Here is a 27,126-nt window from a genome sequence, read left to right as displayed (position 1 = left end):
TTTCCACATTCAGCCAGCTGTAACCAGTCCAGTCAGAGGTATAGAATTAAATGATTTTGGGATTGACTAAAGTATGGTTACAGTTATGTAAGAGAACACCAGCTCATATGCAGCAATGGCTGATGACAAAAAATTGCATAATTTGGGAACTTTTAAATGTGCTCAATGAAAAACTTTTATCTGCTAGCCTGAGCCCTTACAATTTCTTTCTTTTTTTGGGTCTCATAAACCCGAACAAGCACTGATTTGTAATGGGGTTTTTGTCCCTATTGTACTGACAAGCCCATGCTGCCATGTGGTGAGACACATCACAGATACTAGGTAATAAACTTCAGGGCTAGCTGGATAGCGGCAGTGTTCTTCATTGCCCCAGCTTCGCTGCGACCCACAGGACTGACCAGCAGTGAACTGCACTAAATCTAAGGCATGACTAAAGGAAAATTTAGGAAGGCCTGAAAGAAAAATACCAAGATGCATTGCAAATACAAAATAGAATGCTTTAATGTTCTTAATATATATAAAAATATACATAAATAGGTTATTTATAATGCTAGTTTAAATTATGAAGAACTGTTAATTCAGTGGTATATCAATATCCTGGCTTCAAATTAATATGTTGAAATATTTTCAATTAAAGTTTAATAAATATATTGAAGGGGATTAAATAATTGTAACAACAATTTCTTTTATTGGTAATGACAGACTTGAACTAGTAAGTAAACTGCAGTCTATAAAGGTGTTTTGTTAATGCATCCATTTTCTTTTTTTTTTTTCTTCAAAGATTTATTTATTTTTATACAAGAGCTAGGGTATAGGACAGAGGCGAGGGAGGGTGAGAGGACTCACCAGAGACAGATCAGGGAGCAGAACAGGCAGATGACTGAAAACAATGCTGAGAGGAGCAGTGGGCGCGACAGGAGAGGTCTGCCACACCATGTGGGAATCTCCCTGGCCGGCTAAGAATCAAACCCGCGCTGCAGAGGCTGTGGACAGCTTCACAGTGCTGCACTCAACCCGCTGCGCCACCAGGGAGGCCCAAAGCATTCATTTTCTGATAGTAAGTCCAGATTCTGTACAATTTGAAAAACCAAGAAGATGGCAAGCAGCAAAATTTAAAAAAAGAAAATTGGGTTCTAAGTCAAATGATTAAATCAAAGACAAACACTAAACATGTTTTCTGATGCCCTTATTAGGGAGTCATAGCACCATCCCTTCTCAAAGTCTTTCCACTGGACAGGAGAACAACATCTACTCTAAAGCTTTCTCCTCTAATATTTCCTCTGATTCAATTTTTGCTTACTACAAAACAGATCCTTTGTACATGAGATGAAAAAATAAGTGTTGATTAATTCATATAGAATTAGTTCAGCTAGGTTTTTTTTTTTTCCAGCTAGGTTTTTAGATGACCTAATAATTCAAACAGAAATTAAAGTCTTCTTACAGCACTCCTACAAGAGTCTGAAAATGTAACCAAGTGGTACTCAGAAAGATGAAACATTTTTTCTATCTCTGTAAATATCCAAGAAATTGAAAAACCAACGCCTAGAAAAACAGCAGGGTATAAATTCATCAGCACCAAGTAGAAATGATCTTCAAAAGGTCTCTTATATGTCCCAGTATTGTGTTGGTGAACAGGTTCTAATCTACCCTCTATGAAAAATCTGCTTCAGGGTAACATCTTTAGGCAAAAGAAAAGGTAAAACTCAGTGAAATGACCTGGCTTTACATTTTGATCAATCCAAGGCATTACAAGGTTTTGGCACTACTTTAAAAATTTTCCAGAGAAGGTATGCTTTCAGGTTAGACTCTCTTCCTTCCCTACTCCAATTATTTACTAAAATGGAAAGTATCAAATTGAACTTTGTAATTCTTCAACTACCAATGCAGAAATTGCATTTAGTTACAACAGTTTACATTTAAATAAGACCTTAGTAGCAGTTTGAACTGTTTAAAGGTAGTCACACAAAGTTCTGGTTGTCTTTCTTGTCTTCAGTTATGACTAAATAATAGTTGGTGGTTGGAATTCAAATCACATACAATCAACCACATTATTGGATCCATGACCTACATCTCGAATTTGGCTAGTTAAACAGGCACACACGGCTACACCTGCTCCAGCTCTACAGTGAGACACAGATCCAACAAGTTCCCACCTGAAAAGAGAAAAAATGTTATGGGATTGATTTTGAAAGATAGCAAGCTTCCTGAGGGAGATAAAATATCCCAAAGGTTTTATGTTAACAACCACATTTAGCAGCATTTTAGCATTCTGAAGTAATCTGTTACTGAAATACTCCATTAAAACACAGAGAAAACAGGGCCTCCCCGGTGGCGCAGCGGTTGAGCGCTGGGTTGCGAAGCTGCCAGCCGCCTCTGCGGCGCTGGTTCAATCCCCAGCTGCTCCCCGGCCACCAGAGGAGGGTCCCACATGGCGCGCAGACCTCTCCTGCCGCCCGCTGCTCCCCTCAGCAGTGTACTTCGGTCCCTCTGCCTGCTCTGCTCCCCGCTCTGGCTCTGGTGAATTCTCTCACCCTCCCGCGCTTCTGACTGTACCCAGTGCATGTATAAAAAACAAAAACAAACAAATAAATAAATAAAACATGCCTCTATTAAAAAAAAAAAAAAAACACAGAGAAAACAGAAAATTACCTATTCAGTACTGGATCAAATGCTTCTACTGTATTTAAGTATGCATTGCCATTGTGACCACCAACTGCAAAGATTTTGCCCATCACTGTTGCAATCCCCACTCCACCCCTGGGAGTGGTAAGTGCTGCCACATAATCCCACTTGTTGCTTCGAGGGTCGTATCGCTCAACTGAACTCAGAGGAGAATTATCATCAAAACCACCTATATAAAGAAAGATTTTAAAAACAGCATTACATTTCAGAGATGTTAATTACTAAATCTCAATTCTATAGCTTCCACAACCTAATCTTAAAAACATTTAGAAAACAGAGAAAATATTTCCCTTAACACCTCTCACCACTCCAACCCCAATAGACATTTTCTGCAATTCAAAAGAATTTTTGTGTTTTACTTCAATAGTAGGATGAAAATCTTAGCAGGAAAAACTAGAATCCTTGTATCTAAGCAGATAATTTAGTAGGAAAGCAAAACAAAACACAAGCATTTAGGTATTTTGTTCTATGGCTCCTAGGGATAAGCAAGACAATATTGAGATTCCTTCTCTCTGAGTGCACATGTATTATATTTTTATTTTATTTAAAGATTATTTATTTATACAAAAACTGGGGTACAGGCCAGAAGCGCGGGAGGATGAGAGGATTCACCAGAGACAGAGTGGGGAACAGAACAGGCATATTGACGAAATACACTGCTGAGGGGAGCAGCACGCGAGACAGGAGAGGTCTGCCACGCCATGTGGGACCCTCACCGGCCAGCTGGGATCGAACTGGTGCTGCAGAGGCTGCGGACAGCCTCACAGCACTGTGCTCAACCACCTGCACCACCAGGGGAGGCCCTATTATATTTTTAAATAGTAAGCACTGGAGAAGAAAATTAACTACATCAAGTCACTTACCGCCAGTTAGACATGTTTTCCAACTTTCGTTTAATAATATAATTGCCATGATCACAGAGATGCTGGACTATTATTGAACTCTTACCAGCCAGCACTACATCTTCATTTTATATTTTCTCGATGGTAACAATCTTCTCTATAGGTCACTCTAACAGTGTTATGTATTATAATCCAGAGATTAAATATAGGGACTATTATTTTGACAGTGCTCTTTCCTTTAAAAATAAATGTCTCGGGCTTCCCCAGTGGCTCAGCGGTTGAGCACTGGGTTGCGAAGCTGCCTGCAGCCTCTGTAGCTCCGGTTCGATCCCCGGCTGCTCCCCGGCCACTGGAGGAGGGTCCCACATGGTGCGCAGACCTCTCCTGCCACCCGCTGCTCCCCTCAGCAGTGTACTTCGATCCTTCTGCCTGTTCTGCTCCCCGCTCTGGCTCTGGTGAATTCTCTCACCCTCCCCACGCTTCTGACTGTACCCAGTGCTTGTATAAATAATTTTTTTAAATAAATAAATAAAAATAAATGTCTCTTTTTAAGCTCCATCTCAGTCACATTGAGCAATAGCTCTCTTGGTGACTAAGCCTATCTTCCTAAGAAAAAGTGCTGATATTATAAGCAGTCTATTTGTAAACAATGTCAGCAAAAAAATTAATCAACTTCTTTAATGGGTTTAGTTTAATGAAATCAACCTAACTAAGGTATAATTAACCAAAAATTCCGTGAGTTTTGACATACGTACATAGTAGTATCATCACTACAATAACCATGACAAAACCCTTTTTTTCATTAAAATAAAGGTTTTAGTTTTACTTATAGCTCATGCTAATATAAAAGATCAAGTTTTCAATAGTTACCTTTTTTGTAGTTTTCTTATCCACTGTCTACCTGTCATTTCCCTAGGTAAAACACGTAAATTTATAATAAAGAATTCAAAGAAAAGGAATAGAAAAGGCAGAATGCAATTAGCTTGCTAGACTTGTGCAGAGATGCCTTTGACCTTATTCCAATCAGTTCTACCTGTTTTAAATACATTTAAGTGACCAAGAGGAAGGTTTCTGTTTTAACTATAAAGGCCCTCCAAATTAAAAAATAACAGTAAAAATGATACTCTGCTGATATATATGTGTCAATGTCCATGCTAGATAGGGAGCTAGGAAAAGTAGTTTACTGTAAGGTTTCTGGTCTCTCACAGAACCCAGTTAAAATTCCAGTCTTGCAACATGTTTAGACATGCAACTACGAGTAAATTATTCACTATCTCTGACTACCTTACATAACTGCTGTGATGATCAACAAGATAAAAAGCTACATTATGTTATTTCTCTTCTTCCTCAATACAAAGGCATTCTTCTATCATTTGAAGATCTTTAAATGCTAACAATACCCCACTCTTACTGCAAACTGTAAGTTATGTAACACCAATTTACATCAACTTTAAGTAAACGGGACATATGCTAATGACAACCTCCAGGAACTAATTTCCTCTTCTGCAAAAGCAGAGGAACACTGAAAGAGGGTTGCAACACTGCAACCCTTTAACTGGGCAACTATAAAGTATAAGATGTGGTTTGAGATGCTTATCACATATTATCTCTAATTCTTAAAACAATTCTGAAAGATAGGCATTATTATTATTCCTATTTGATAGTCCATTAATGTCTTGTTACTGGAAGTGTGTTGAGTGGACACAGGTAGCACCCATTATTACGTGGGAGCTGTCTGAAACACAGAATCTGGGCTCCCCTCTTGCATTTACCAGTATTTTCAGATTGTTCATATGCATATTAAAGTTTGAGAAAGCAATGCTCTATGGTCCCCTTTGTGTATACAACTCAGTAAGTCAAAAGCAATATAAAGATGCCAACAACCACTATGCATATGAAGTATTGATGTTTGTTTAGTCAATAGTTCTCTTGAAATGAACGTGAGAAAAATATGTCTTAAATCATCTAAAGATTTTAGCAAAGCAATTTCAATTTGTGCCCTTACATTAAAAAATAAATGTGAGAAGAGCAAAAGAGGGAAGGGTTGAACTCAAGGGACTTTGATGACGGTTCATGGGTGATACAGTGGTGGGAGAACTATGGGAATTACAATGATGTAAGGAAAAAAATTTAATTAATTAAAGAAATAATGTGAACCTTAAAAACTCAAAAGCAAATCTTAAGACTGTTTCCACTTGAGCCTAAAGGAAATATGATTTTCATTGTGCTGTTTTACGTCACTGTCATTGTGTGGACATGTACTCCTATAATAAACCAGAGAAATACCATCCACTTACCAACAACATACAAGCAACCATGAAGCTCACTAACTCCATTGCCTGCTCTTCGTTGACCCATTTCTTTAACTTCTATCCACTTATCCAGATGTGGATCATACCTTTCCACACTAGATAAAGAAGCTACTCCATCATTGCCACCTACTGCATAAACATGGTTCTAAAAACAAACAAACATGACATTAGATTTTGAGTTGATTTGTATATATTGTCCCAATACTGTATTGTATGTATTTGTATATATTGTCCCAATACTGCAGAATGTGCAAGAAAGCAGTATTTCATGAAATATGGTGTGCAATCAGTATTGGCATACCGGAGATATGAATTTTCAGTTAGGGATGTAATACAGTGAAATAATGAACAAATTACCACATAACTTACTACAAGAGCCACAGAGCCAACTCCTCCACGGGGAGTGTTCATTGGTGCCACTGTACTCCACTGATCAGATTCTATATCATATCTTTCCACATCGTTGAAGCAAGTATTGTCATCTAATCCTCCAATTGCATAAATTGGGCCACCTAAGGAGGCCAAGGCAATCCCTCGCCTGCAAAGACAATAAAACATACTTTAACATCTGGGTTTGTTCCCAGAATAAAAGCAGCAAAAAAAATTGCGCTAATTCAAGTGATTTATCACATTATGCTTCAAAGTGATGATTTCCTATTATTTTTAGAATTATCAAAGCTTCTGAATAGATGGCTACAGGGTTGCCAAATTTTGCAACTGTGTGAGCCTTGTGTAGTTTATAATACAAGGACTACATAGATTACTTCAGTCAAATGAAATAATAAAAATCCAACAAAATATTATAAACAGAGTCCAAAACATTCAATTAGTAAAACACACAGCTGCATAATTGAGAGGTTAATGGACTGATAGCAGTGGTGTACTACAAAGAAGTCAATTTTTATTTCTAAATTATTGTAATTGCAGAACATGTTTTGTTGTAAGATACAAAGAAACATAATTTTTACATTGCAAGTTTTATATCACATTGCTTTACTTCTCAAGAACATTTATTTCTCTTTTTGGAAAGGAAGATTTCATTGTAATGACGACTGGGAAAAATTGTATCAATTTCTTAAAAATCAAAGTTTATTCTATAATCTTCTCTGTCACTACCTTGGTATGTACTTTGGATAAGGTTGTCTATTTTATAAACTTCTACTATCTTGCTTCTTCATCTATAATTCACTTGCAAGAGTAGATACAGTTGACATTAATGAGTTACTATGAACACTTAGAATAGTGAAGTCCAATATTTAATACTATGTATTACCTATTATTATTATAAGAGCTGCTGTTCTGAGATTCTAAGAGTATCCTAGGAAACAATTCTTAAAAATATTATTTCTTTTGGTCTTTTAAACTTCTTTTCTCTTGAGTATAAAGCAATGACTTATAAAATACTGTGTTTATAAAGATTCTTCAGGTGTGTGAACACATGTGTGCACTCTAGAACATAAGGGTGTTACATTATGGCAGAATTAAGTATACCTAATAATTCCCACCACCTCTACATCCCAAACCACAAGCACATATGATATTACTGACAATTTCCTATTCCTTAAAATTCTTCTCTTGATTTTCATGATACTGTATTTTGAGATCACGCTTGTATCTCTGGCTGGTGTTTCTCAGTTTCCTTTATCAATGCTTTCTCTACTTCATCATTAATTATGTTCCTTAAAGTTTCCCAGCATTTTATACTCTCTCCCCCTAGGCAGTTTCATTCTTTCCATGGATTTTCATATTTCCAGACATATATCCAACTTCAATTTCAAATCTGTCTTGCTTTCTCTTCAGTCTCAACTTTAATATGAAATTAAACTCTCTACCTACTTCTCTGAGGCAGAAGTTTAAGGTGTACCCACCCAACCATTACATTCACCTTCAGGTTTAATTTCCATGGCTTTGCTACATCTAATGGTAAAAGAGTGGTTATCTGGGCAAACATCTGTCCATGACACAAGACCTATAGAAGTAGAGTCTTCTCTAGCTGGTACAGGTTTCTCCCATATACTGAAGTACTAAGTTCTTACTGGTATGATTTGGTAGGATATTTTTTGGGTCTCAGAATGCTATTATCATTAATTAATTAATTTTTTAAAGATTTATTTATGCATACAAGAACTGGGGTACAGGCCAGAGGTGTGGTGGGTGAGAGACAGAGCGGGGAACAGAATAGGCAGACTGACTGAAATACACTGCTGAGGGGAGCAGCGGGCAAGTCAGGAGAGGTCTGCTGCGCCATGTGGGTCACCTCCCTGGCCAGGGATTAAACCCGTGCTGCAATGATTGTGGACAGCTTCATAGGTTGTGTCTTAATCCCTTGTGTCACCAGGGAGGCCCTATTACCATTAATTTATATGACATAATTGTTAAACAGTCCCAGACCCAAAATTAACCTATCAAATCATACCAAATAGAATGTTTTACTTTCAGTTACCAGGGAAAACCTGTATCAGGAGAAGAGTCAGAAACTCAAGAGGTGGATACTGCGCACTGTAGCTTGTCTGAAAATAGAGGAGTCTACCTCGGAAGGCACTGAGAGCGGCCTGTAGGAACTGAGAGTGACATCTAGCTTACAGTAAACATGAGAAACTCAGTCTTATAATCACTAAATTCTACCAATAACGTAAATGATGCTGGGAACAGTTTCTTCCTCACAGCCTCCAGATAAGGGCCCAGCCCAGCCAACACCTTGATTTTAGCCTTGTGAGATCCTAAGTGGAAAGCCCAGTCAAACCAACTGGACTTCTAAAATAAATAAATCATGGGAGATATAAAGTATAGCATGATAACTCTAGTTGATACTACTGTATTACATATTTCAAAGTTGCTGAGAGGAGATCTTAAAAGTTCTGATGGTAAGAAAAAGATTTTATAACTATGTAAGGTGATTTATATTAGATTATTGTGGTAATCATTTCACAATAAAAACATACAAATGGATGTTATTTTAAGCTGTTGAGTTTATGTAACTGGTTACAAAGCAATAGAAATTCAGCCATCACAAAACAAAAAATTTATTCTGAGACACCTTGTTTTTCCCAATTCAGAAAACCATACCACAATCCATATCCAGTTAACTCAGAAATGGAAGGATGATCCTTGAACAGCCTCATTTTTCTCTCTACCTCCCACATCTAATTAGCATAAAATCCTGCTCTACACTTTTGCACTATCTCTCAATTATGTCCTCTCTTCTTTATCCCAACTTGAAATCTTACTGCAGAATGGGGGAAAGGGGAGGGAGTAAGGGAGGGAGAGTAGAACAAATAAGGAGGGGAGCAGAAGGGTCTATGGTGACGGACTAGAGGTTCTTTGGTGGTGGGCACACTATGGCAACAATACCTGAGGGGGGGGGGTCATATGCTTTAATTATGGCAACAATGATGTAAACTAATATTAACTCAATTAAGAAAAATAAAAGATACAAAGGGCTATGAACCAGAGAACAATAAAAATAAAAATCTTCAGCAGACTGCTGCATTTACCAACATATACCACAATTTACCATAGGTGATAATTCTAAATAGTAATGCTCATAATAACAAAAATAATGAAAACAGAAACTGAGGGATAATTTCTTAAAAAATTGAACTACACCTTAGTCCTAAAGTTGGTATCTTATTTAATAAGGAAACACTAGACATTTCCAATGTCATCAGGAACATTACAAAAACACTATCTCTGCTAGTAGTATCTATTAAATTATTGGCCAATACAATTAGATAAGAATATGCCAATTACTCATAACAATGCATGGAAAAATTGGTAAAAGTTCAATAAGGCCTCCAGACTAATTGATAACACTGTATAAGTATTAATTTCCTAGTTTCAATAATTGTATCACTATGATGTGTAAAATGGGAGCTGGGTGAAGAATACAGCAAAGGATTTCTGTACCTAAGCACTGTTGAGAACAGAACTGGAAATTCTCTGCTGTGGGTGGTTTCCTACACATTATAGGATTTTTAACAGCATCCTTATACTCTCCCAACTATGTGTCAGTAGCAACTTCCCAAACAACTCGCTCCCAAATTTTGACAACCAAAAATAGCTTCAGACATTGCCAAATGTTCCACAGAGGGAGTAAAATTATCTTTAGTTGAGAACCAATGGTATATAGGACCTCTATTTTTTGCTCTTTTTTTTTGTTCTTTTTTTGCAATTTTGGGGAAAATCTAGAACTATTTCAAAATAAAAAGTTCTTAAAAATCTGCTCTAGATGAAAACTATGAGAATCATTATCATACTCAAAAACATGATGATCGTTTTAATTCTTAAAAAAATATAAAAAGTTGTAACAAAACATAACACTGAACATTTTACAAAATGTGCTTAAGTAGATACTTAGCTTCTGAAAACATAAAAAGTATCAGCCCTCTGAATAATAGGAAACTTTATTTTCTAACATTAAATCAAAAGAAATTTCCATGTTCATCTACCTCTTTGTGTTCATTGATGCTTTCATCATCCATTTATTAGTGAGAGGATCAAACATCTCCATACTACCTAAGTGTTCATTTCCATCATGTCCACCCACTGCATACACTTTACCTGTCAAATAGAGAGGTGTTTCATTTTATTCCAAACAGTTTATATATAAATATTTATATAATCAATATGTAATAGTATGACAAATTAATTTTCAGCAATTACTCTTCTGTTCAACATTATGTACAATGTCAGTTCAGAAGTCAAATGAAAATAAATATATGCTTCCACTTATTAAAATCCCTTGGACCTACTATTTTACATAGAGTATTTAAATGCTTAAACACTATCTTTCCCTGAGATTTCTCAACTTTTTATTACTTAATAGATGAAATCACTAATTATGCTTTCAAAGAATGTTTAATAAAATGGAAAAAAATGCCCTTAATGTAAATTTAAGAAAATATAAAGCCTTTGATACAGTGTGAGCAATCTTTTCCTAAGTGAAATAAAAATACACAAAGTAAAATTAAGACGATTACATAGTAAAATGTTAACTGTGACTACTGGGTTACAGATCATTTTTATTTTTAAGCATTTACATTTCTTCCCACCAAAATTTTTATTTTTAGAATCAGAAAAAACTAAAAAATGCCCTAACAATTGCAATTTATCTGCAATTTTTAGTAACCAGTAAAGAAAATTCTCATTGAATGAACAGGCATAAAAAAAGGATACATACTTATTATTTGGGTTCAATAATCATTTTTCTTCAGTTTGCTTCTTCCAATATAACTGAGATAGTTTATTTTACCTCTTTAACTTCCTTTTCTCTGATATTCACCTCCTGTTAAGCACCTATATGCAAGCATCTGAGGGGCACTGCACAACTATGCAAGTAAATAATCACTAACCAAATATTTATCAATTTTCTTAAAGAAATTCTCAAGGTTGAAATATTCAAAAAGAGCATTATGATCACCTGATGTGATTTAAGACAACAGTAGACCCACCTTCCACAGAAATTACACCCACATGTCGCCTTCGACTATTCATCTCTGGTCCAAAGAACCAACTGTTTTTGTTGACAGAATAGCATTCAATACTGCGAAATGGGTCACCAGATCCACCCCGACCACCAACACAAAATAGCACACCTACAGGTAAAGACACAAAATAGAGATAAAAATCATAGTTCTCTATGTATTTTTTAATTAGTATGGAAAAAATATTTAGGAAATAAAAATTTTAATGGCAGAAGGAAGTGAGCTGTATAAATAGCAAATACCATTCAATGTCAGTATGTTACTAAACATCTATTTTTCATTTCATTCCCTCATTTGAATTTCTCAAATAAGATACATCACCAATCTCTGCTTGCTAACATTCTACAATATGGGTTATGCCAATTCTGTAAAATTATTCTTGCTATGGTCCTAACAAAATTCAGTAAACTCTTAATTTCTTACCGAACACAAATGCAACATTAAACATGTTGATGACCCTGTTTTTTTTTTGAAACTCTTTAACTCTTCATTTCCATAATATCAGTCTCCTTTTACCTCCAGTTATTTCTCACCTATGTTTTCAATGTTTCAACCTTACCCTACTTCTCACATATTACATATTACTTCTCACATATCACATAGGAAAAGTTCGCTCCTTTATTTTAAATTCCACCTGTATCATAATTAGTCTTCCAATCTACAACTCCAAGCCACATTTCCACTTGATGTCTCACAGCCACCATGTTTAAAAGGATCTCCCTTACTCTGTATCTACACAACCTCTTCCTTCCCTAACATGTCCTCCCCTCTCTCTCTAGTCCGAATACCACTGCCTTAGTTTAGGTTCTCATCAGCTAATACACAATTATTAAAAAATCCTATCCTTTCTCATTAGTCATCTTGTTGCTTTCAGATTATCAAAAGAGCAATCTAATTAGAAAGCTCTTTTCAGCAGCTTTCTATAACTTATATCAGTTCTTAAAAACTTCACTGAACCACTGAACTGTACATTTAAAAATAGTTAAAATGGCAAACTTTTTGTGTAATATAGATCTTTCCACATTTTTTAAAATTCAAACTTTAGTGTAGTTCAGAATAAGCTGGAAGAAATAAAACACATTATTGATGGACCTGATCCCAAAATTTTTAATTCAGTAGGTTTGGGTACAAAAAATTTCTATTTCTAGAAAGTTCTCAAGTGAATGCTGATACTACTGGTCGGGGGTCAACATTTTCCTCACACTTTGAGAAACAATGCCCTACAAGATAACATTTTGGCAAAGCATAAGGGCTTTGCAGTGCCTCCCCTGATCTTCTCTCTCTCAAATGTCATGTTCCTGCAACATTAATGCTAATCCCTCTTTGTTCCAATAGCAACACACAGTATTGAAATGATCCATTGACAGAGCTGACAACTAACCGAAATCTAATTGAAGTCTCTGTGTTAAGCATTTATGAACTAATAAGGACAAGCACGGTGCCTGGCATGTAGTAGACATTCAATAAATGTAAAATGAAATGAATACAGCTCACTTGGACACCCAGGAAAAAATCTATTTATTATTCAAAACTATGAGGTTTACTTCCTCTATAAACTTTTTCTTACCCTTCCAAAGTAAAAAATAAGTACTTTTTCTTTTTGCTTCCCACTGTCCCCTGTGATTATATCAATGTACCTGTGATATTTTATTGCATATTTATTCACACGTCTTTTTCCCTAGATCATACTAAAAGTTCTCTCAACATAGGGCTGGCTGTATTCTATTTGTGCTTGCATTTCCAATACCTTACCCAGAACCTAGCATTTGGTAGGCACTTAATGGTTGCATAAATGAGTGATCAGATTGTTTGTGCAATCTTTTCCAACAATAATTCATTCTTTTAAGTCAGAGAAATTTAAAGCTGGGAGAGTCAATCTTGTTTATAAACAACTGAGGTCTTCCAAGATTAAGAAATCTGCCCCAAATTACAGATGGTTAATGTCAAAGCTGGAATTATAATTCCAGAATGTAACCCCAATCACCAATTAGATTTTTTTAAGTGGACACTAATATTTCAGCGATATAGGTTACACAGGAACATGGTATGGAATTACAAATTGATATACGAAGATTAGGATGCAAGTCCTCTGCTCTTCTGTGTGACCTTGGGCTTACATTTACCTTCTCTGATTCTTAATCTCATTCATAAAATGGAATATTGCCTATTTCAAAGTAAGGATTGAATCCTTCACTAAAATCTACTTCATAAATTTCTTGCCATCATGCGAGAGATCATGAATCTGAGGGTTTATATATGGCACACAGGAACACAACTAGGCTGCCAAGATACTGTTTGAATTGCAATCCGAATGTGAAGAACTTCATTAAATACCTTGACTTCCTATTTATCTTCTCTACATTTGTTAGAACAATTGGCTATGTTGAATGCATTTTCAGGATGTATTTGTTAGCAACTTAATGGACATACTAAGCCAACATTTACCACAATCACAAGACACCTAACAAACATTTTCTACTTAAATTCTTTTACATCTGTTAAAATAGCTTGCCACACTGAATACATTTTCAGAATAATTTCCTCAACTTCTTGAAACAATATTCAAAACTTACAAAGATTTTGTACACTTCAAAAAACTTAAATTTTTGATATTAACCTACAAAATACAGCCGAGATAAATAAGCAGTCTTCCTCACATTAAACTACTTAGAGAACAATTTCTTGATGAGAAGATCTATGACATTCAAACTTATATTACTTAGATAAAATCCCACTATTCATAATCAAGTATTGTATTTTGTTGTTATTTTTAGGTTATTCCATAGATCCCTTTATCAGATAACTATATTAGGTAGCAGCAAATGTAGAGGAAGTCTGTTAAGAGTACCACTTCTTGAATTCCTAGACTACTTACTTTCCCTCATCCCTCAAATATATTCTGTATATCTGTAAAGAGCAATATAAGTGAACACAAACTATTTTATTGGGAAAATATAGTCTTAAATTGTAGTCATAAATGTAAAACTACATGCCTCCTCAAATATAATAGCTTTAGATTCTAAGAGTCTAATATGGTATTATACAAATATTATTTACATGTGTTTAGTGCCTTTTTTTGCTTTGATAGAATGCAAAAATGAATATTTAAATATGTAATATATATAAAGTTCCATTCTTGGCACTAAGGATACAAACCTAAATAAGATAGTTACCTGTGTCTGAAGATCTCAAAACATATCAAATAAATTTCAATATGAAAACAGTAAAATAAAACAAATGCAAACAAAGTACCCCCAAAAGCACAAATAACAAAGGAACTATAAATCTGCTTAGAAGAATCAGGAAGACCTCAAAAGAAGATATTTCAGCAGGCTCTTCATAGTATATTAAATTTGTTATGGTTGTTTTAAAACTTGGCTTACTAGTAAAAGTATCTGAATCATGTACAGAAAAATTATGAATATATATAAAAAAATATATAGCATTATTTACCAATGATTACTTTAAGACAATCAGATACTAATAAGTTTAGCTACATATGACCCCCCCCGCCAAGTACAATAAAGATCCTTCCAGTAGAGTTGATAAAATGAGTAATTTAATTACCAGCAGTATGCTTCCTTGGGGTAGTCCGAATGGAGTATTCAAAGTCAGGTACTGCTCTGCTACTCAAATGAAGGTGGTAATTTCTTGCTTCATCCAATAAATCTCTACATTTTAGATTTTGCTTGACAATCTGTTCCTTTGCCACAACACCCATAAGAAAATCAACTGGCAACAGCGGCAAACGAACCTACGATCATGAATAGTTGTGGATATAACATTTAAGTTGTAACTGGATAGCTCACTCTCTACTTTCTCTGCAAAATGTTCTCTTTTTAAAAGTCATTTTCTTCATAAGGTCTTTCTAACATGTGAATGAAATTCAATGTGTTAAGCTCAAAAGCAATTTCCAGTATTCATCAGCAAAAACAAAATCAGATTATATGTTAAATATATCTCCCATTTTAAATACAGATTTAAGTAGACTATAAAATAAGCCAACTGTCATCATAATCGCAGAATCCTTGTTGCGAAAGGTATGATCAAAACAAAAACACCATTCTTTGTTCTTTTGCTTCTTAAAGCATAAGGCTTAACATATGGAAATGTGATTTGTTAAACACACAAACATTCATATCTAAAACCAGTAAGTGTCCTTTCCTTTGAATCAGTTATCTTGGAAGATTATACACTAACTCAGGAATATTCTTCTTCAGCAGAGGCACTCACCACTCTCAAGGATGCACTGGTTTTCTAGTGGATTAAAGGGGGTGATCAAAACAGCTAACACAATTTCAAGTTATAAGCACACAAACACACAGGAAGATTAAAAAAATCTGTTTTTCTTGATAAACTTATTTTCAAAGTAATTCTAAGGTCTATTTATTATCTTCCTAGCCAAGCAACTCCATTAACAGTAAATATAAATAAATGTTAAAAAGAGATACTGTTCTGACATTACAAAAGTAAAATTATAGTAAGGGAAGAAAATGGAAAGTGATGCCTTGTAGTTCTTTCCACAATAAATTCATATGCATTAGAAATAAGTGTACTTTTATTAGCAACATATTTTCAGTAAATCCTAGAAACTTCATTAAAAAACAAGTTATAATTTAGAGTATTTACATCAGAACCATTTTGTACTAGCATAAATATTCATTATTGCAATCCAAAAGGAGTATTTTAAATAATCAGGTAATAAAGCAAAGAATATTTCTAATTTAAATGAAACAAATTCAGATTTATCCTTAAATGGTACAGTAAATATATAGGAAATAAGAGTCAAAGTTATTTTCACACTGTATTATACCAATGATCTCTACATTTCTTTGGTTAATCTACACTTCTCATGATAAATGATGAATAGCGTACATATTATTTGATTTCTATGTGCAACCTTATTTCAGCCCCTACCTGGGCAAGTGTTTCATCCAACCACTTGGAATGATGCTGAGGATTGGCAAGAAGCCACTTGATGGCTGCACTATACACCTGCTTTTCATTCTCAATATTTAGATCACTTGAGGATAAAAGCTTGTGTAGATGCTGGGGGGACACACTTACAAAGTCTTCGCATTCCACAACTTCAGTAAAATGCTCACAGGCATACTGATCTGCCATGTCCATTAAGTCTATTCGATTATGACTTTCTGCAAAAGCTCTTACTGCCAGGCAATTGGAGGGATGAAAATGCAACTTCATGTATTCACAACAAGCTCTAGCCACCAGTTCAACCTGTAGAATACAGGCTGCATATAAGAGAGGCTGGACATTGTCAACAGTCAAAGTCAGTCGTGAAGAATAGACAAACTTGACCAAATCTTCTATAGCATCACCATCAAAGTCCCTGATCTCAATCAGTGTTTGCTTGGCTTCAGCCATTTCAGAGAGAAACATGGCTTTGAAGTAGGGAATAACACACGCTAATACCAGTTTGTGACAAGAGATGAGCTTTGAGCCAACCTGTTTAAAACAAACAAAAAAAGGAGACCCAGGTTAATACCAAAAGTAGTTTCATATCAGCATGGAGCATGTACTTTAGCAGGGACAAAAACCCCAGACAAATTAAGTGTATTTTTTTTAACAATGTACTCTCTTGGACAATTACTTTCAAAGTAGGCCAGTTCCTTGAAGTCAAGCAATTTTTTCTTCCAAATTAGCCGCTTATCTTTTATATATGTATCATAATGTATGTGTATGTGTGTGGCATATGGTAAACTATGATTTCTATATTATCGCATAGTTCAGGAGGATTATGTGAATTAATAAAAACAACAGCAAACATCATCTAGAACTTGGTATGTGTCAGGCACTAGTCTTTATTTTGGTCTATGAATCCCTTCTTTTTTTTTTAAACTTGTTTCTAGTTTTATTGATAAAATTGGCATACGAGATTGTGTAACATTAGGATAAACAACATGATTTATATATTGCATTTATTATGACATGTTTACCACAATAAGGTCAGTAAATATCACCACACACAATTACAATTTTTTTCTTTCCTTGTGATAAGAACTTTGAAGATCTAATTTCTCAGCAACTTTCAAATATACAATACTGCTAACCACAGTCATCATGTCAGACACTATTCCAAGTGTGTTTTATATGTCAATTCAAGTATTCCAATATTCCCGAGTCTGTACTACTATTACCCACAATTCATTAGTGAGAAAACAGCACAGAGTTAATAAATCATTATTTCACAGTATTATGAGCATAACTATTTTTTTCATTTCCTATTTAAATTATTTTGAAATGATACATTTTACATGAAAGGAACTAAAAACACTGAAATCTAACTATCTTAATTATTGAATTAATTAATTGCTTCCAATAGTTTGTCATTACAGAAGACACAGAAATGAAATTTATGTTCACTGAATCTTTGTTCATGTACACATTATTTACTACTGATAAATTCCTAAAAAAAAATGCTGCTTCAAAGAATAGGTACACTTTGGGTACACAATGCTAAATTGTCCATTTCTGACCTATATAACAGTATCTGTGCCTTATTGGGTGTTAAGAAATATCTACCAATATGATGAATGAAAATATTATTAGCTTCTTGTTTTATCTTTCTTTTTTAATATGTCTGAATCATTTATAAATTTGGGGCTATTTGTATATTACCTATGAACTGTGGCCTTTTTTCTTATTTACTTGTAAGAAAGCAAACATTTTATAGCCCTTTGTCATATTGCTTTAAATTTCCCTTTTTTTTTTAAAGATTTATTTATTTATGCATACAAGAACTGAGGTACAGGTCAGAGGTGTGAGGGGTGAGAGGATTCACCAGAGACAGAGTGGGGAACAGAACAGGCAGATTGATTGAAATACACTGCTGAGGGGAGCAGCGGGCGAGACAGGAGAGGTCTGCTGCGCCATGTGGGTAGCTCCCTGGCCGGGGATCAAACTCATGCTGCAGTAGCTGCAGACAGCTTCATAGTTTGCATCTTAACCCTTGCGCCACCAGGGAGGCCCCTAAGTTTCCCTTTTTATGGTGTGCCTTTTAATCTTATTTGCCCTCTACAGATTTGTATACACTCAAATCCGTCATTTTCTTTAATTTTTGTCTTAGATACTATGCATGAAATAGGAATCACTGTAATATTCCACAAATATTTACTTCAGATATTTTTTCTAGTACATTTATGGTTTTATATTTTACACTTAATCTTTATTTCCATCTGGAAATTTTGGGTGCTGAGTAGAGAGATCTTCTTTTTAATACAGAAGTTATCCAGTTCTCTCAGCATGTTATTAAATAAACAATGAGTACAAATAAAAGGAGAACAGTGTTTTAGCAATTTTCTTGTTTTCGTATAGTGTTCTGATTACATTTGTTTGGGAACTAATTTTAAAATGAGAATTTCTGAAGAAAGGGGCTGAGGATTCTTACAATGCATAAATGATTTTGCTTATAAAATCCTCTCCCAATCTTTCCCCAGCAATTGGAGAAAGAATGAATGTCATTTATTTCAACAAGTACAAGATGATTTTGGTTTCTTATGTTTTTATAAGAATTCACATATCAGAACTTTGAGTCTATACAGACTCAAGATGTTACCTAGACTACGGAAGAAACCTTGACATATTTTCACATTACATCTAAAATGGGATCTGAAATCTGATATTGCACATTTTAAAATACATGGTCAATTAAAGAACTTGCCAAAACACCATTACATAATAGCATTACAGTGTTTTTATATAAGCATTATTTTAAGACTGCATTCTTATGCAAGCTATACACATCAATGATCTACAAATTATTTTCATGTTGTTTATAATAAGGTGCTGCCCCTCCAAAGTCTATTTTCTAGATTCAAATAAACATAGATATTTAAATGCACATAGATACACATGTAATCTTACTCCAAAAAAGATCTTTGAGGGCCTCCCTGTTGGTGTAGGGGTTAAGTCTCAGTGCTATCATCACTACAGCCTAAGTTCGATCCCCAGACAAGGAGCTAACCCACATATGGTGCAGGAGACCTCTCCAGTCTCGCCTGCTGCTACCGTTAGCAGTGTATTTCAGTAAATCTGCCCGTTCTGCTCCCTATTTTGTGTCTGGTGAATCCTTACGCCCCGCACCTGTGGCCTACATGCCAGATCTTTTACAGAGACACACAAAAAAGATCTTTGAGCCGTATGTATGAAATAGGAAGATAAAACATTTTCTTTTTTTCACACATTAATTTTCCTTTGACACTATGTAGTTTCATTTTATTTTTGAAAATCTATTTCTACATTTTTCTTCTCTGGTACATAAAAATAATTATCAGTTACCAAAGATATTTCATCAGAAATTGAAATCAAAGTTTAAAGATTAGGTGCTTATAGTTAGGTGAAAAAAACACAAACTACAAAATATCAGCTATTACATTTTTAAAATTATATACAGTGTGTCCTTGATAGTAGTGAATTTTCTAATTTGTAATTTTTATTAGATCAGTGAGCCTATGACTAATTCAAAATGCTCAGGGAAAAAGACACGTCAAGCTGCAAGTGAAGTTGTGAAATACACATGTCAACATTAGTAATAAGATCCTTTATTAAAATTAAAAAAAAAAAACTTGAAATATAAACCACTAATGAAAACCCATGAGAAATTTTCCATACACTGGGCATTCAAAATACAATGAAACAAAGGCTTTTAGATTGGAAAGCTCTTTACTTTCAATATGGAAATGGGGTTTGGTAGGAGATGGGAACAGCTAAAAGAGAAGCATCTTTATTATTGATTCAATATTTAGGTTCTATAAGAACCTAATAACTAAGTGACCAAAACAATTGGGCAAATAGGTAGAACTCTGAAAACAGTAAAATGAACTTCTGCTAAATTATGAGAAATAATGAAGTAAAAAGGCACAAATATTATATAAACAAAAACATGAAGAATTCCATGTGTGTGGGGGGAAACAGGGGAGGAATGAACACAAGGGAATATGATAATGGTTCATGGTTGATAAGGTGACAGGAGAACTATGAGGACTACAATGATGTAAGAAAAAAAATTAATTAATAAAAAATTAATTAAAAACACTCTAAAAAACTGTTTTTCCAAATGAAAAAAAATAAAAATTCTATTAACTATCAGTTCTCACAAAATGAACCCAATCTATTATCCCATAACAAAGATCACACACTTTTTAACTTTTTTTTTCGCCCTGACTAAAATATACATTCAATGTGCAAAACTGGGGAAGCACAGAAAAATATAAAGGAAAAAAGTTACTCATAATTTAAATAATATCAACCTATATCCTTCCAACTTTTTTCCTATGCATTTTTAAACATAATGAGATTGACCTGAAATCTGTCATCTTTACCCATGTTTCTGAAAACTGTCACCTGCATGATGACTGTATGCTATTCTTTAAGTGGATACAACACAGCTTATTTTGTCATTCAGATATTAGTCATTTAGATAATTTATGTCTATCTTAAATACAAACAGAATCTTAAAGTAGAGTTTTACAGCATTTCAGAGTAGTTCCTTGAGACAAAATCTGAAAAGCAGAATGAATCAAAGAATATATGCTTTTTATAGCTTTGATACATACTGCCAAACTGTCCACAGAAAACAAAAAGCAATTTACATATGCACCAGCAACGTTTCATAAAAATTTCCAAGGTAATAAATATTTTAAATATTTAATGTTAAGAATTGAACATATTTTAATTGATTTAATTTTTACTTTAGTCATTTTAATACATTTTTAAAACTATTCTGTGAACTATACTTTCATGAACTAATTGTTCTTATGTATTCCTAAGCATTAATTTTATAATCCCATTAACACCAATTGTTAAAAATCATTTAAAAACTACTTAAAACTTTTTAAGTCATTCCAACACATCAGATTGAAATGCTTATAATTTTGCATTTTAACAATAACTCAAGCAGGTGATTGTGAATTACAATGAAATAAAGTTCAGAACACAAATAGTGGAAGGGAAATAAAGACTGGAGGGGGAAAAAAACCACCTTATATATTCAATTCTCTTTATATGAACTTTATTCTAATTTTTCACTTGAATCCCTTGTAATTTTGCTGTCTTAACTCAATTAGCCAGCCGCTCTTTTCAATAATCTACCAATTGTAATAAGTTTGTATAGCCAAAAATATGTCATATTGTCAAGGTAAAGATGATGTTAGACAGATTAAGACTTAACATGTCTTGGCTTACAGTGAATTACCACGCAGTGTCTAGCCACACTAACTGTTCTGCAATCTTCTTTTTTTTGGGATGTATTTTATGTATTTTTACATCCAAGAACTGGGGTACAGGCCAGAGGTACGGGGTGAGAGGATTCACCAAAGACAGAGTGGGGAGCAGAAAAGGCCGGTTGACTGAAATACACTGCTGAGGGGAGCAGCGGGCGAGACAGGAGAGGTCTGCTGCGCCATGTGGGTTAGCTCCCAGGCCAGGGATTGGGGTTCGAACTCATACTGCAGTGATGCTGATAGCTTGATAGTGCCGAGACTTAATAACTTGCGCCACCAGGGAGGTCCTTTTCTACAATCTTAACCAATCTTATTGTATCCTTTTTTAAAACTGTATATAATGGAAATAATAAAGATTTTGTTTATTTTTGCATGGAGGAACTGGGTTGTAGGCCAGAGGTATGGGATGTGTGTGTGTGAGAAGATTCACCAGAGACAGAGTGGGGAGCAGAACAGGCAGATCTACTGAAATACACTGCTGAGGGGAGCAGCAGGTGAAACAGGAGAGGTCTGCTGCACCATGTGGGTTAGAGCCCTGGAAGGGGGACCAAATTCAGACTGTCCCAGTGGTAGCATGGAGATTTAACCCCTAACCCACCAGGGAGGCCTGGAAATAAGAATTCAATTAGACCTTGGGAAGGTCAAATAAATAATGATCTAAAGAGACAAATATTTAAATACCCTGTTGTCTGAGCAACATGCAAAAAATGTAATGATTTACTTACTAGTTGACTGGAGAAAATACAGGTGATCAGACTTCCCAACATAGATTGCTGCTGTGTTAAATATAGGATCACTTTTTCCCTGATCATTTCTTTTATTAGATTATGTCTACCTTCTGCTCAGTCAACTGTTAAATTTATAAGGATAATAATTTTATCATTTCTACTTCTTGAAAGCATTTTATTACAATACAACTTACATATTTTGTTTCCCTGTAATTTTTCAGAACCTTATTCCTACCTGATTGGTTAGAAGTTTTGACAGCAAATGATCAAAAAAATACTTAGAGCCTTGAACATGTTTTTTAGAATCTTGTATTTGTTTAAAAACAAAACATAGAAACATGCACCGCCATCCAAAATGAAGTCAATCGTATAATAAAACAATCAATGGTGACATGAAGAGGTGATGTAGGGAGTTGTCCTAGTAAAATTAATTGTGATCTCTTTATAAGGACAATGCCATTTCTTCAGACTACATAAACAAAAACATCTTTGTAAATACTTTGCTTGCTGATCTGTAACATATAATATAAGCATTCTGAGTGGTATTCCATACTCTTTTCAAGACAAATTTCCCCTACCTTTTCTCAACTAAATTGTTGCCCTTAAGAAACTTCTCCCATAATTTTAGAGCTGCCACTATTTATAAACATGTTCACTAATAAACACAGTAATATATAACTAAATTCTACTTCTTCCTGGAATGACCTCAAGGTAATACATAAATCTCCTATGTGAAGTCTTTATAATCTTCTCAGACATAATTTTCAGATCCTCTCCGCGCCTATGCTTCCACAAATATATCACAAAAAAATGGCAATCACTAAATTGCATTATACTTACTTCATTTGTACCTCTCTCTAGCTAAAGTTCAAACTCCCTCAAGGCAAGTACATTATTCATATTTATTTATACTTTTCATGTACTAGTAAATATTTGTTAAATCATTTGTTCCTACTATAGGTGTTCACCTTGAAATTCAAAATAAGTTAATAACCTTTTATATTAATAAAATACCAAAAATTTCCTTTTTAAAATGTCTTAAAAACAATGATTACAGGAAAAATAGTAAAAGATGAATTTATATCAAGAATACCCTAAAGGTTAATTGAATATAAAAAAAATGAAGTTTACTTTGCAGAGAGTATTATAAATTATCCACAATCCTACATGGTTTAGGTCTGCAACAAATTCTGAAATTTCAAAAAATGTTGAATAAATCCAGTAACACATACCAAAAAATGAAACTGTACTTCTTTCTACTGAGTAGGAACTGAATTATTTCTTATATTTCCATGATAATATGAATTTATAAGAAATATGTATGTTGGTCACTTAGTTATTTCTCATACATATTTGGTCTTCATGCACACTTTGGCTCACAGTTCCCTATGGAATTTCCTAAGTGTGGTGAGTGATAAACACATCTCTTGCTATGTTAATAAAGACAATGTTTGGAAAAAAGCAGGGGTGAGGGGAGAACCACGAAGAATAGGGGGTTGGAACTTGCAGTCCCACCCCTCGGACCTGTGGGGAGGAGAGAGGGGCTGGATGTTGAGGTCAGTCGTCAATGGCCAAGGAGTAACCATGCCTACATAATCAGGTCTCCGTAAAAACCCAAAAGAGAGCTTCAGGGTTGATGAACTGGTGAACATTTGAGGCAGGATGGCACATCTGGAAAGACAGCAAGAAGTTTTGTGCCTTTTCCCCAGACCTTGCCCTATGCAGCTCTTCCATCTGGTTGATTCGTATCCTTAGGATCCTTTGTAATAAATGAGTGAATAGTGAGTAAACAGGTTTCCTGAATTCATGTGCATTGTAGCTCATTAATCAAACCTAAGGAGGGTATCCCAGGAGCACCTGATTTATAGCCACTCTGTGGAAGCACAGTTAGTAATCTAGGCTTGCAAAGGGCACCTGCAGTCTGAGGAGGAGGTCCTGGGACCTCTAATATGCTGTCAGTAGGTAAGAAGCACAGGCCTGCCTGGGGCTTGTGGCCAGTGTTTGAAGTGGAGGGTGGTCATGGGAAAGACTAGCTTCTAACTTGTGGAACCTGCTACTCAAAAATGAGTTGACTTCTCAGACGCCCTTTTAAAAGCTTGAGGATGGCTTGTGGATGTGGGTCTCAGCACTTACACCCCCCCTTAGAATTGGGTCTTAGGACAACACCACATTTTGGAACAATGGCAGTAAACATAAAGATCCCAATAATTAGAGTTATTTGTTATGCACCAAGCTCTAGCACAAGGACCTCTATTTATCGATTCACTTATTTCTTACAAAAACCTAACCACTATCACAATTTTCCAGTGGAGAAAATAAAAATATAGTCCCTTTAAATTAGTAAATTGTTTCTTATTCCTAAATTCTAACAGGGTGGTCCCCAGGAAAAGAGGAAGTTCCAGGTTCCCTGCCCCACCCAAAGGAGGGTGGAGCTAAAGAGAAGAGAAGAAGCTGCAGAGGAGAGTGGTGGCACAGGGGTGAAGTCTCAGCACTATAAAGCTATCAGCAGTGACTGCAGGAGTAGTGTCCATCCCCAGCCAGGGAGCTACCCACATGGTGCAGCAGACCTCTCCTGTCTCACCCGCTGCTCCCCTCAGCAATGTACTTCAGTCAATCTGCCTATTCTGTTCCCCACTCTGTATCTGATGAATCTTCTCATCAGCCCTCCATCCCACACACCTCTGGCCTGCACCCCAGCTTTTGTATGCATAAATAAACAAAGCTTTAAAAAAATGAGTAATAAGAAACAACTGGAACACAAACACTTATATACTGCATTATCACTTATTTCCAATCGTATTAAAACTGTTTTTTGAGGCAGTGATCCCAAAGACTACAGACTTATACAGAATAAATTTCCAGAATAGAAAAATACAGTAAAACATTAGTGCAGGTGACTTCTAACCAGTATCAGGAGTAAATCAATACTTGAAGAATTTTAAATTCACAAGTTAAAAGCTTCTCTGGTCAACAGTGATTTATTAATTTTACTAATAATAACGATCTCATTTTATCTTATTTTAGTTTTAGGTTCCTGAATTCTCATAAGTTAGACATCATGAATATCATTTAATTAGTACAATCAAGTTGTCTTATCTACTCTTCCCTAGGTACCTTTCTCTCAATAAAAAAGGATACTAAAATTCTAACTATAGCAAATAAGTGCAGCACTAAAAATTTGCTTTGTGTGATTTACAAACCCTCATTTTTCATAATTCACCGAGGAGACTGAGAAAACTAAGAAAAAAAGAGTCTTGCCTTTAGTGTGACATCGCAGAGTTCTCCATTTTCATAAAACCGAAGAAGAGATCCATGAAAATCTTTCCAAGCTTCATTAGCTTCAAAGGTAAAGGAGTCTTCTCCATCACCATCACTGATTGAAGATCTGTTTTTAATCTGCTGATGCTGTTGCCTTTTCCCTTTTGTGAAGTGATTCCTAGCTTGTTTTACATTCATAGATTCTGAAGCCATTTGCAAACAGTCTTCTTTTAATACAATTCTCTTCTCAAACATCCCATGTATTCTTTTGTCAAGGGTATAGAGAAGGCAGAAAGTAGCTGCAGCCCACTAAACTTCAGTTTTCAAAAAACATGTAACTGACATTGTCCAGTTCGCTAAGATTGGAAAATCAACCACAAATCACACATAAAAACAAACCAAAAGAAAAAGCTATCATTAGTAATTGTAGTGTACCAATAATCTATGTATCAAATAACCACACAAATTATCAATAGAGAGGTAACTTTTCTGCTAAGTGTCACATAAAGTTACTTCAGTTCATTATTTTTTTAATCAGTGAAGGAACTCCTTTAAAATTTAATTTGAAAATTCTTAGAAGATGGTGATGTGAGAACCACGAGGAATCTGTTAGCCCACGGTAAATTATGATCAGTTTTGGTGAATTGTAGCTCTATTAGTAGTTCAGTAGTGGCTACCCCTCCCACAGCATTAGGCACATTATCCCCAGTCCAACAGCATTAGGTACATTATCTCTGAGTAGCAGCACATTTAATCTTACAGCAAGTTTGGGAGGAGGGATGGAGTTCAGAGGTTGGTGGACTTTCAGAGGCTTAGAAGCATGCTTACTGGAAGGACTGCCATTGACTATTAAATAAACAGTCAAGACTCTCCTAAGAGTTTGGGAACTTGCTTTCATTCTTTACATGTAACCAACACACACATACAAATATAGTAAGGATACCTATTAATCACATAATTTTATAACTAAATTTCAAGAAATGAAAATAAAAAGATAGAAATATTATCAGTGGTAAGGGGAAATAATGTTTGTCTTTATTGGTCACCACATATACTGCAGATTCTGGAAATTCAAAGGTGAACATGCAAAGCACCAACAAGTGTTTTATAGCAGTGTTATTCTAAGTTGAGTCTGGTTCACAAACTTTTTTACAGGTCCAAAATAAAGTAAGTATGGAAACAGAGTGTTTAGAAACACTTATAACAAAGTTGTATTTGACAATAATTTTGCTCGATGACTCTAATTAAAAAAATTGAAGTTTGCATTTTGTATGACTTTTTTTTCATTTCATTTTTAAAGTAATTCATTTTATTCTTTTTTTTAAAGATTTATTTATGCATACAAGAACCGGGGTACAGGCCCAATGTGCCGGAGGGTGAGAGGATTCACCAGAGACAGAGCAGGTAACACAACAGGCAGACTGACTGAAATACACTGTTGAGGGGAGCAGTAGGCGAGACAGGAGAGGTCTACCATGCCATGTGGTTATCTCCCCGGCAGGCCCAGGATTGAACCCACACTGCAGAGGATGCGGACAGCTTCACAGCACTGCACTCAACCTCCTGCGCCACCAGGGAGG

At 35.1% G+C, this 27,126-nt stretch overlaps 1 protein-coding gene across 3 annotated transcripts; it reads right to left on the bottom strand.

Annotated features, from left to right (window-relative positions):
- Positions 1 to 2,029: 2,029 nt before the first annotated feature.
- Positions 2,030 to 25,809, bottom strand: KLHL8 (kelch like family member 8; the record flags this gene model as incomplete). 3 transcript variants are annotated; one of them, XM_084232879.1, is made up of 9 exons in its annotated part: positions 25,547 to 25,809; positions 16,237 to 16,785; positions 14,887 to 15,073; positions 11,287 to 11,430; positions 10,285 to 10,396; positions 6,206 to 6,374; positions 5,822 to 5,981; positions 2,650 to 2,851; positions 2,030 to 2,153 (listed from the first exon to the last, which is right to left on the bottom strand). In XM_084232879.1, the coding sequence occupies exons 1-9, from the start codon at positions 25,799 to 25,801 to the stop codon at positions 2,030 to 2,032; spliced, it is 1,902 nt and encodes a 633-aa protein (XP_084089005.1). In that variant the 5' UTR covers positions 25,802 to 25,809. The 3 variants fall into 3 exon arrangements, with proteins under 3 accessions (XP_084089005.1, XP_084089006.1, XP_084089007.1); XM_084232880.1 differs by having other exon boundaries at positions 16,237 to 16,557; XM_084232881.1 differs by lacking the exon at positions 16,237 to 16,785.
- Between the last annotated feature and the right edge of the window lie 1,317 nt (positions 25,810 to 27,126).

The sequence above is a fragment of the Talpa europaea genome (assembly GCF_964194135.1).
Source record: "Talpa europaea genome assembly, chromosome: 5".
Lineage (NCBI taxonomy): Eukaryota > Metazoa > Chordata > Mammalia > Eulipotyphla > Talpidae > Talpa > Talpa europaea.
Note: the sequence above shows the minus strand (reverse complement) of the source record. Positions and strands in the feature narration are given on the sequence as shown.